Source organism: Mus pahari, chromosome 1 (genome assembly GCF_900095145.1).
Source record: "Mus pahari chromosome 1, PAHARI_EIJ_v1.1, whole genome shotgun sequence".
NCBI classification, from domain to species: domain Eukaryota; kingdom Metazoa; phylum Chordata; class Mammalia; order Rodentia; family Muridae; genus Mus; species Mus pahari.
Window position 1 is genome coordinate 7,319,685 of NC_034590.1, and position 11,382 is coordinate 7,331,066.

The 11,382-nt window shown below is 39.5% G+C and overlaps 1 protein-coding gene across 1 annotated transcript in view; it reads right to left on the reverse strand.

Annotated features, from left to right (window-relative positions):
* Positions 1-11,382, reverse strand: part of Lsm14a (LSM14A mRNA processing body assembly factor) — a 46,503-nt gene that overhangs the window by 19,271 nt on the left and 15,850 nt on the right. Inside the window, exons 2-3 of the mRNA XM_029532745.1 lie at positions 7,702-7,831; positions 1,657-1,779 (exon numbers count right to left, since the gene is read on the reverse strand). Coding sequence (XP_029388605.1) covers positions 1,657-1,779; positions 7,702-7,831 — 253 coding nt within the window. The remainder of the gene's footprint in view (positions 1-1,656; positions 1,780-7,701; positions 7,832-11,382) is intronic.

An 11,382-nucleotide genomic window follows, 5' to 3' on the forward strand; every position in this document is an offset into this window, starting at 1 on the left:
AAGAGTTGCTATGGTCATGGTGTCTCTTCATAACAATAAAATCCCAACTAAGACATAGGGTTTCAATATGTAGTCTTCGCTGTCCTGGAACTCACAGAGATCTGCCTGCTTCTATCTGCAGACTGCTAAGATTAAAGGCACTGTAGCTGTCTTCAGACACTCCAGAAGAGGGAGTCAGATCTTGTTACGGATGGTTATGAGCCACCATGTGGTTGTTGGGATTTGAACGCCGGATCTTCGGAAGAGCAGTCGGGTGCTCTTACCCACTGAGCCATCTCACCAGCCCAATGTTTCTATTTCCTAGTCATTTATATTAAATCTTTAAAATGTTTAAAACAATTACACATGTATATATTCAAATTTTTACTTTTAATTATGTTTGTGTGTGAGGGCATGTTTCAGTGCCCATGGAAACCAGAGATTATCAGTTTAGATCCCACTGCAGCTGAAATCATGGGCAGTTCTGAGCTATCCCATCTGGGTGTTGAGAACCGAACTCAGATCCTCGGCAAAACTAATTAAGTCCTCTTAACCGGAGCCATTTCTTCACCTCCACAATCAATAAGTCAGCTGCATGGACAACACTGGTACAATGACTTTAAGGCATAACAACAAAACATACAGGACTACCCTTCTTAGCACTGGCCTGATTTTGATAATTGTCAGCTTTGCCCTGGGATTGCCCCACCTTTATGAAGTGATCCACACTGCAATACTGAACATAAAACAATGGCACTATTGCACTGACGGTAGCAGTGGACACAGCAGAAACAAGGTTGAATGATTAAAGATTATGAGACTGGTAGAAAAAGACTTTTTCAAAGTAAAAATAAGATCCTTTAAGTTTATTAAATTGTTAAAATGTCTAGGCTCCAGGGCGTCTACCAGTCCAGATCTCAATCAAGACCTGCATTTTCAGAAGCAGTACAAAATGGTTCTTTTGTGGTAATCACAGAGAGAGATGGATTTACATCCTGTGGGATGTTAGGTAAGATTTAAAAAACACGCATATCAACAGTTTACTTCTTTGGATGGGTTATCAAATTAACCTACTACAGTTCAACCTTCAGTGGCAAACCTGGGACTAATCTGATAAACTTTGTAAACAAATGTTAAACAATGCATATTATTTCAATTTCAATGCATAAAAATTAAAAAAAAAATAGTAGAAGCTATTCAGCAACACATTTATTGTAATATAGTAACTAGGAAAATTAAAATCCTGAACCAGTCAAGTATGTTGGCACACACCTGCTATCCCACCACTCAGAAGGCTGAGGCAGGAATTCTCTGAGAACACATTGAGCTAGCCTAAGATAACCAGTGAAACCTCTGTCTCAAAAATTTAAAGAGGCAGAGGCTGGAGAGATGGCTCAGCAGTTAAGTGCACTGACTGTAATGATCCTGAGTTCAGATGATCCTGAGTTCAGATCCCAGCAACTACATGGTAGCTCACAAACATCTATAACGAGATCTGATGCCCTCTTCTGGGGTGTCTGAAAGACAGCTACAGTGTACTTACATATAATAAATAAATAAATTTAAAAAAAATTTTAAGAGGCAAACATCAATGATACATGTTGTTTATAAACCTTCAGAGCAAGGCAAAAACTACTATAGAAGTTTGGCAAGTACTCAATGGGCAATGCAGCTTACCTTGGGCTAGCTGTGGTTTTACAGATCTTGTGTCTTGTGTGAAGGCCGAACCAACTGCATTGCTCTGGGATAAGGTACCACTATTTGACGCTTCTGTTCCAAAGGATGTCAAGGAGTTTCCAGCTTGAAAAGATTTTAAAAAGATCAGCATTTTCCTGATTGTCTTGGTACCCACTCTGCACTTTATAAAACTTAAAAATTCTGAGCTAGAGATATGGATCAGAGCCCTTTTCTGACCTGCAGGCATACATGCAGGCAGAACACTATACAAAGTAAATAAACAAATCAATCTTAACATTAATAATCCTTAAAATTATACAAAACAATTTGGGGAATCTATGGCAGTGTAGGGTGGGAAAAAAAAATGGGACTATGTAGTCCTATAGCTTTCAAGCTAACAGCTTTTGGAACGCATGTAGCACTGACTTAGGAACTTGCAAAAATAAGGACACAATGAAATGGTGAATAGCAGAAACAATGTATTAGACACATATTAATTTCAATTATTGTACCAACAGGTGAACCCACAAATGCTTCAGTTAGAGCTTTCCACCATTTAAGTCAGTAGACAACAGACTATAAATGCTTCCCACTCTGAAGGAATTGTGCTGTGCATTCTGCCAAAGCAGAGACAAAGAGTAGGAATCATGAATAACAAAATGATTAAAAGAATGTAGTGCAGGCTGCTGAGACGGCTCAGTGGGTAAGAGCACTCGACTGCTCTTCCAAAGGTCCGGAGTTCAAATCCCAGCAACCACATGGTGGCTCATAACCATCCATAACAAGATCTGACGCCCTCTTCTGGAATGTCTGAAGACAGCTACAGTGTACCTACATATTATAAATAAATAAATCTTAAAAAAAAAAAAAGAAAAAGAAAAAACAAAAAAGAATGTAGTGCTCTGGCATACTTGTTCCACCAATCTTCTCTAAGTTTGTGCAACATTATGAGTAGTTGAACCTTTATTATACAGCACTCTTTACTCTCTTAAGTCAATCAAGGTTGTTCCTGTATTTGAATAACCTTTATCTCATCTCTAACTTGTATACCACTCTATGAAGGTATTTAAATTAGCTCTTACAAAATACAAATATAATTACCCCATTATAGTGTTTGGGACCCTCTTTATAAACTACCTCCTCTGCTTATAAGACCCTGGTTCTCTGCCCCTCTTACATCACTTTTGTGTATTTGAACCTGTGTAAACTGTAAAGCATTTACACTTTGCTCTTGCAATGCAATCTGCTCATATCCAGAGTAGTCAACTCCAGTTTTCAACTACTTCTAATCACTTCACCCATGCTGTTCAAGACACTTTTCTGCTCCCCAGAACCTTCCTAATTTGATAAACTCTACTCCTCAAACCCCTAAAAGTGGACCATCAGAATGCAGCAGTCTCACCCATGGGAGCAATCTCACCCACCCAGGCATATTCCAGTCAGGTGTCTGCGCTGGTCAGCTCTGGAAGACACCAAATATCACCCACGTAACCCTAGGAAAGTAGTGAACATTTTAAAAGATCCTACTTGTGTTGCTAGGCAAGGTGAACACAAAGCTACTCTGAGGGTGTGTGCTCTGACCACCTTGCTGCTGTCTGCTGGAGTGCTAACTCAATGACAGCAAACTGTACCTTGTAATCTCACCATGCCCCCTGCTCCTTGACTCAATTCTACTACTGATTCATATCTGTAACTTTTCTCAAACAATAATCATTGTTATTCGCTATGTAAGCCAGACTAGCCTCAAATTCAAAGTCTTCCTTCCCGCCTTAGCTTTCCAGGTACTGGGGTAATAGCCATGAGCCTCCCAATCACTTTTTATCCATGGCTTAAGAAGGGTCAATTAAGGTTTGTATTCTCTATGGAGATGAGATAGCCAGCTCCTACAGCAATACTGTTAAAATGGTGATTTTCTTTCCACTGAGATGTACCAGTTCCTTTATGGAATTAAAAAAAAAAAAAAAAAAAATCAGCATTTGGGTGGATCTTCTATTCTCTATTCCTTATTATCCATAATGGTCTATCATTAGGCTAATAATTCACAGTTCTTAATATTCTTTGTAATTCTTGAAATTGGGTGGTATAGACTTTAAACTTCTATTTTAAAAAGACTGACGAGCCGGGCGTGGTGGTGCACACCTTTAATCCCAGCACTTGGGAGGCAGAGGCAGGTGGATTTCTGAGTTCCAGGACAGTCAGGGCTATACAGAGAAACCCTGTCTTGAAAAACCAAAAAAGACTGACGGGATTCTGACTTGAATCTTGAATCTGTGAATCAATTTAGGAGTGTCAACTGAAATGTTTTGACTCTCAAACCGTAAGCATGGATTAGCTGTTCAGGTAGAGCTTTAGGTTCTCAGCAGTTCTGTGGTCCTCTGTGGAGCAGGGTGACCTCAACTTCAGCATTCACTGCAGTCTGGGTCAGATAATGCTTTGCTATTATAAGTTGTCCCAACACCCTAGACTCTCTATCTACCACATACCAATACAGCTCTACTTTTAAAAGCCAGAACGAACTTTGGGACCTTCATTGTCAAATGTCCTCTGGAGAATGTGGGCAGTTTGATTCATGTCCAGTGAAGGAAACCACCACAGAAGTCCTCTGCATCTTTCACTCCAGGTATGTGGTGTTCCTTACTGCCCTAAGCAGTACTGTGTTACATAGTTCAATACTTTGTTCAGATCAGATGCCGGCAAATGTGTTCTGTAGGAGGTCTTTGTGAATTCATCTTTGATCTGTTACCGACCAACTAGTTTGCACTACTTCAAATTATTCATTTGAAATAACTTTATAATTCCAAATTTATTTTTTGTGGCTTATGTAACTTGTCTGTGGTCCTTGATAGAATCGATGATTTCTACTTGCCGAGAATCAATATTCACCAACTGTTAAGGCTCTAAAAGCTAACATACATTTAGGATTGCATTTTATTTTGTTTTGTTTTGTTTTTTTGAGAGTTTGGACTGACTGAACCTTACTCTGTAGACCAGGCTGGACTCAATCTCACAGATACCTGCCTGTCTCTCCCTTCCAGGTGCTGGGATTAAAGGTGTGCACTGCCATGTCAAGCCATTGTTTAGGATTGTTATATAATTCCTTTTTTTTTTTTTTTTTTTTTTGGTTTTTTGAGAAAGACTCTGTGTAGACCTGGCTCCTGGCTGTCCTGGAACTCACTCTGTAGACCAGGCTGATGTTATAGAATTCTAATTAACTGACCTCTGTATCACTATCAAGACTGATAGCAGTTGTGACTTTTATGTGCTTTATTATTAGTATGTATGACTATTCTTTTCCACTGTCTCAGTGCCTTTTTCTATTGTTGTTAATTAAAAAATTAATCTATACAAGGGACTGGACATGGCCCAGCAGTTAAGAGTACACAGTACTCCTGTAGAAGACTTGAGTTCAGCTCCCAGCCCTCATATCAGGTGGCTCACAACTGCCTGTAACTCCAGTTCTATATGATTTGATCCTTTTCTGAACACCCCACCCGCTCCAAACAGACTAAATCTTTAAAATATTATTTAATACTGGAGACCTAAGAGAATCATCAAACACCTGGTTGATTAACCAACTAAAATGTTATTTGGTCAGCATTCTGCCATTCTGTTAAGAGTACTGAAGGTCAGTATACCATGGCATACCAGCAAACAAACCTGTGTTAAATTATTCCTGTTGAACTTATCAACTGGGGTAAACAAACTGATAGCAAAGAAAGGGTACTCAGTGTGATGTATTTTTGAAGGCAGCTATTGACAAACCTTTCATGTCTAGATCCTCTGCCTCAGTGTTAGATGGCTCAGCAGTGGATAACATTATTGCTCATGCAGAGGCCCTGGGTTTGGTTCCCAGCACCCACAGTCCTAGAGCATGTTATGCTTCTCATGATGGCATAGGCTCCTGCACATATGTACATACATAAATGCACTCAAGCAGGCAAAGACACACACACACACAATTTAAGTAAATAAATTTAAAAATCAATCAATCAATCAAACTTTAGACCCTCTGCCTCTACTTCAGTGCTGGGCACTCAAGTAGGCACCAGTCCACACAGTTAGTGTGGTGCCAGCATCAGCCCCTAAGGCCTCCTTCGTGCAAGGCAAGCACTCTAGCATCTGCGCTACATCCTGAGACTCTTGCTCAGTACTTTCTTTTTATTGGACACCCTTTTTAGATGTTTATGGGACCTCTGCATTTTTTTTTCTTTTGGGAGAGGGGAGAAACAGGGTTTCTTTGTTTGGCCCTGGCTGTCCTAGAATTGGCTCTATAGACCAGGCTGGCCTTGAACTCAGAAATTTGCCTGCTGCAATGAAATGTGTGTGTCACTATGCCTGGTATACATGTGTGTGTTTGAGGCACTTGTTTGCACATGTATATGCAAGTATGTGTGTGTCAAGGCCAGAGGTCAACACTGGGTTATCTTCTTAGTTGTTCCTCATCTTCTTTTTTAAACTGAAATCACCAATGCATCTGGACTGGCTGGACGCAAGCTCCAGGGATTCATTCATCTCTGCCCCTGGCCTCTCTATTCCTCCAACTGCTGTGCCTAGCTTTTTTAGTAATTCAGCTTGATTTTTAAGTAATAGGGATCTGAAATTCATTAGCTAACTCATAGCCCTTTTTTTTTTTTTTTTTAAAGATTATTTTATTTATTATATGTAAGTACACTATAGCTGTCTTCAGACACTCCAGAAGAGGGTGCCAGATCTCGTTACGGATTGTTGTGAGCCACCATGTGGTTGCTGGGATTTGAACTCTGGACCTTTGGAAGAGCAGTTGGGTGCTCTTACCTGCTGAGCCATCTCACCAGCCCGCTAACTCATAGTCCTTAATGGCTAAGTTAACTCTCCAGCCCTGGACATTTGTGTTTGTTGTACTGAGTTCCAAATTCTTTATTGTGTTGAACTGCTGATCCCCACTATTTTTAGAAGCTCTCATTGCAGAAAGAAATTAAATAATGTAATACAGTGAAGTCAATGGCAAATAGAAGTATTATGAAAGAATAGTAATACTATAAATAGCTCCAAATTTAAGACAGTTAACTACAGTTAGTCTACTTTATAGTAATTAGAAAGCACAGTGATTTAGTAGAAATTATTCTTTAAGTATTTCCTAGGCTAGTTAGCCATAAGCCACATGCAGTAAGCCAAAGCTCTTGGTCAGCCATGTGATGGAGGAGCAGACAGTCCCCATTCTACCATGTGGTGTGCAGCCAGGCTATTGGTTAATAAGATACTTCAGATTCCCACACACCTATCATGCCTGCAAATGTCATCTGTATTTATACATAAGATTCTGCACTTCATGGAAAGTAGGTTTGGGGCTAGATTAATTTTTTTAAATCGTGGACTAATGTATTACTCTGAGTTAACATATTTGGTGGGTTAGGAGGATTAAATGCTTGTTTGCTCCTTCATTTATTAAATGTTTCGATGTATGTGGCTTAGAGGACATGCACTTGTGTGCAAGAACCCTAGGTCTGAAGAGAGCACTGAATCGCCTGAACCGGAGTAACAAATGGTTGTACTACATGGGGCGCTGGGTATCAAACCTGGTATGTACTCTTTATGAGTATACTGTAGCTGTCTTCAGACACACACCAGAAGAGGGCATCAGATCCCGTTACAAATCCCACGGTTGTGAGCTACCATGAGGTTGCTGGGAAATGAACTCAGGACCACTGGAAGAGCAGTTGATGCTCTTAACTGCTGAGCCATTCCCCAAGCCCCAGTATGTACTCTTAACTGTTAAACCATCTCTCCAGCTCCTTAAATGACACATGTTTTCGAGACAAGATCCCATATGTTATATATTTTAGACAAGTCTCAAACTTGCTGTTTCTGAGGATTACCTCAAACTTTTAATCCTCCTGCCTCCATTTCCCAAGTGTTAGGAGTATAAACATGCTGCCCAATTTATAACATTACAATATAAGTACTTATAATCTTAAAAATGACATTTTCAAAAGTTTTGGCAAGTTATCTATACCTTTGTAGTTAAGAAATTGAGAAAAAAGAAAAAGAAAAAATATCACCACATACCAACACCAACAGCACCAAACTGTTGCCCAACTAATGTACTTGGACTGAACTGACTGTATGCTGGCATCCTGCCAAAAGGTCCATAGGAACCCACCGACTGGAATGAAGATGATGACGAACCTAGTGAAGACTGAAAGAATACCATAGGTTATTCTTCTAAATTCAAAACTATATGTGTATAACAAAGATTAGGTATTTTTAAAGCTTTTTAAAAACATGCTGAGTTTAAGAATTAGATTAAAAAGGCATTTATAATGACTTACAGTATATACCTAATATTATAATAGTTAACAACCTTACTTCAATATTTGTCTACTTGGGAGCCACCATGTGGGTGCTAGGACTGGAACTTGGATCTCTGCAAGAGTAGCCAGTGCTCTTAACCACTGAGCTAACTCTCTGCCCCAATATATCTACTTACACCAATCACATTTAATGCTATTTACAAATTCTTTTTCTATGATAAATTCCTCTTTTGAATTTAGTTTTGGAATAGATTTAGGATATAAATGAACAGAAGCTTAGGTTCATAAAGTAATTGCTTATAGAAAAATTACTGCTTATAGAAAAAACTGCTTATAGAAAAATTACCTCTGTAAGTTTGGGGTCACCTTGGTTTACATGGTGAATTCCAGGATGACCAGAGATACATAATAGAAAGATCTGGGCTGGAGAAATGGTTCAGAGGTTAAGAGCACTGATTGCTCTTCCAGAAGTTCTCAGTTCAATTCCCAACAACCACATGGTGGCTCGCAACCATCTGTAATGGGATCTGTTGCATTCTTCTGGTGTGTGTGTCTGAAGACAACAACAGTGTACTCATATAAATAAAAATAAATCTTTTTTAAAAAAAAGAAAGAAAGATCTGGTCTCAAAAACAAAAACAAACAAAAAACAGCAGAAACCTTTCAGTAATAATGGGCTGTAGTCTGATCTCAACATAAAAAAAAAAACCCTCTCATGTATAAATTTCCTTTAATGATTTCACAGCAATTCATTCATTTGGTGTGTACTGTTTATGCACTCATGTATAGGTCAGAGGACAACTTTCTAGAGGCAGTTCTCTTCCCCCACTATGAGGGTTCTGAGGGCTGAACTCAGGTCATCAGACTTGGTTCCAAGTTCCTTTACCCAGTGAGCCATCTTTCCAGACCCTTTTTGTTTTCAATTACCGGAGGCCTACTGTTGAATTCATAGGAAAGGATGCAGAAACAAACATCCTACACAAAACTGTTTATGTTTTAAGATCTTTAGATTAAGTCAAGGAACATTTTATGATAAGCTGTAGTATGAGGGTGTACCTAGCCAACTTAATTGTTCTGAGATGTACTTAGACGATCAGTAAAGCACTCTGTGAAAGCCTTCTCCAGAGCTGAATGATTAAAGGAAGACAACTGTCCTGAATGTGGTGCCATCAACAGGCTTCAAATCCAGAGGGAACAAAAGAGAAGGAAGGATTAATGCCCTCTCTCATGCACGTGCTTTCCCTGCTTCTTGGCCAATAGGAGGAGAGCACCTCAGCCATATATTCCTGTTGTATGGCAGCATGCCTACTCTCAGACCTCAAACAACAGACCTAACAAGGTGAACTACAGGTTCTAAAATTATAAGCCAAGATAAAAAACTTTCCTCCTTTTGCTGTAATGAAGTGATCAACTTACTAAATTAAAAAAAATTTATAGCCAAGCAGTGGTGATGCACACTTTTAATCCCAGCACTCAGGAGGCAGAGGCAGGTAGATTTCTGAGTTTGAGGCTAGCCTGGTCTATAGATTAAGTTCCAGGACAGCCAGGGCTATACAGAGAAACCTTGTCTCGAAAAACCCAAAAAAATAAAAAAATAAAAGATATATATATACATATATATATATAAACAATTTATAATACATATATTGTTAATGATCTTATAAAACATTCTATAATACAAATATGAATTCTGTTGAAGACTACAGGGATATAAGCTAATTTATGGTAAGATCTTTAGTTAAAAAAAAAGCATTTATTGTTGTGTAGGGGAGGTGCTTTGATGTGTAAATAGAGGAATGGACAATAACTTGTCAGTCAGTCCTCTTCTACCTTGTATCCTAGGGATAGAACTCAGGTCATCAGGCTCAGCCCCTTGCACCTTCACTTACCTAGCTATCTTGCTAGTTCAGACCTTACCTTTTGTTCTCTGCTAATAAGAGCACATGCCAGGAACGCAATATACATGGTTGCACGAGTGAAGATTTATGGTTGTAAGTCGTCCCTCAATACCATTCTAATTTATGTTCACCTATGCTTTTGTTTCCACAAAGTTCATTACTCAAAGTAGGTAACTGAATAATGATGTATGTAAAAGACACTAAAGGTAACAGCAGGGGCTGGCATGGGGAGCCACCCTAGTACAGCATTGTCTCTTCTTTCTCAGTTTAAAAGACTAATTTTTTGTTAAGGTTACTTAAGATTCTGTTGCCCCAAGATAAAAATTAGAAGACAACGATCTAGTCTGAAAGGATGAAAGTTCTAATTTCTTATCAAAAAGCTTCTTTTATATTCAGAAAAATTTATTATCAAGGTACTTTTATTAAAAATTTTACTTTAATAAATATTTCATATTTCTTTTTTCTAATCCTGGTACTAGAGACTAGACCCAGGACTTTGTTTATGCTAGGCAAGTACTCTACTGAGCTATGCTCTTTGCCTCATTTCACTTAGATGGGCTAATATTTTCCTTTAATAGCCAGAAGAAAAATCTTAGGAAAGATATATATTTTAAAAGTAATTTGTGGAAAACTAAAACTTTCCAATGCATGACTTGTTGAAAAACCAACATTTGAAATAAAAGAGTTATGACAGGAAAAAAGATTACAAATAAGATATATCCAAGAGAATCCCTAAAGACCACAATCCCTGCATCTTGCTACCCCCCCCCCCCTTTTGCTTATTTTAGTTTCTAGGTAAGATCTGCATAGCCTAGTCTGGTCCCGAGGTCAATATGCAGGGGAGAAAAACCTCGGCCTCCTGCTGTGCACCTTATTGCTACCTCTGAAGTGATGGAACTGCAGCCTATGGCATGCCTGCCCAGAGGGTACATCTGTGTTTAATAAAAGATGCAAACATTCAATTCTAAGAATACTGTGGCTAACTAGTCTGCCATGAGGTAGCTTGGGCAAGGGAGAGATGTCCACCCACCCTCTTACCACTTCAAGACAGGTGAGAGAGCAGGATAACTGGATTTGCCCCTCACTGGCTGCAGCACAGGGGAGAGCAGGCTTTGCACCTCCCCTGGGCAGCACAGTAGAGCTGACCCAGGTGGTGTAGGTGTAGCTGAGCTGGCCCTGTCTCTTGTTGGCTGCAGCATTGGGTGGTTTAACTAGGGCAGTGCTAGAAAGCTTGCCCTGGTGGTGGGGGTGAGGGAGAGGTGGTGGGCTGACCAACTCAGCTACCTCCCAGGCCCAGATCCAGGGCTTTGAGTTGGCCCACCCCAACATCTACTCCATCTAGGAATTGTTAGAATGTGCAAAAAGGCCATTCTTGCAGATCAAAGCTGTAAAATCTCCATGACACAGGGCAAAAACAGGATATTCAAGAGGAGTCTGTACTGGCTAGTTTTGTGTCAACTTGACACAGCTGGAGTTATCACAGAGAAAGGAGCTTTAGATGGGGAAATGCCCCCATGAGATCCAGCTGTGGGGCATTT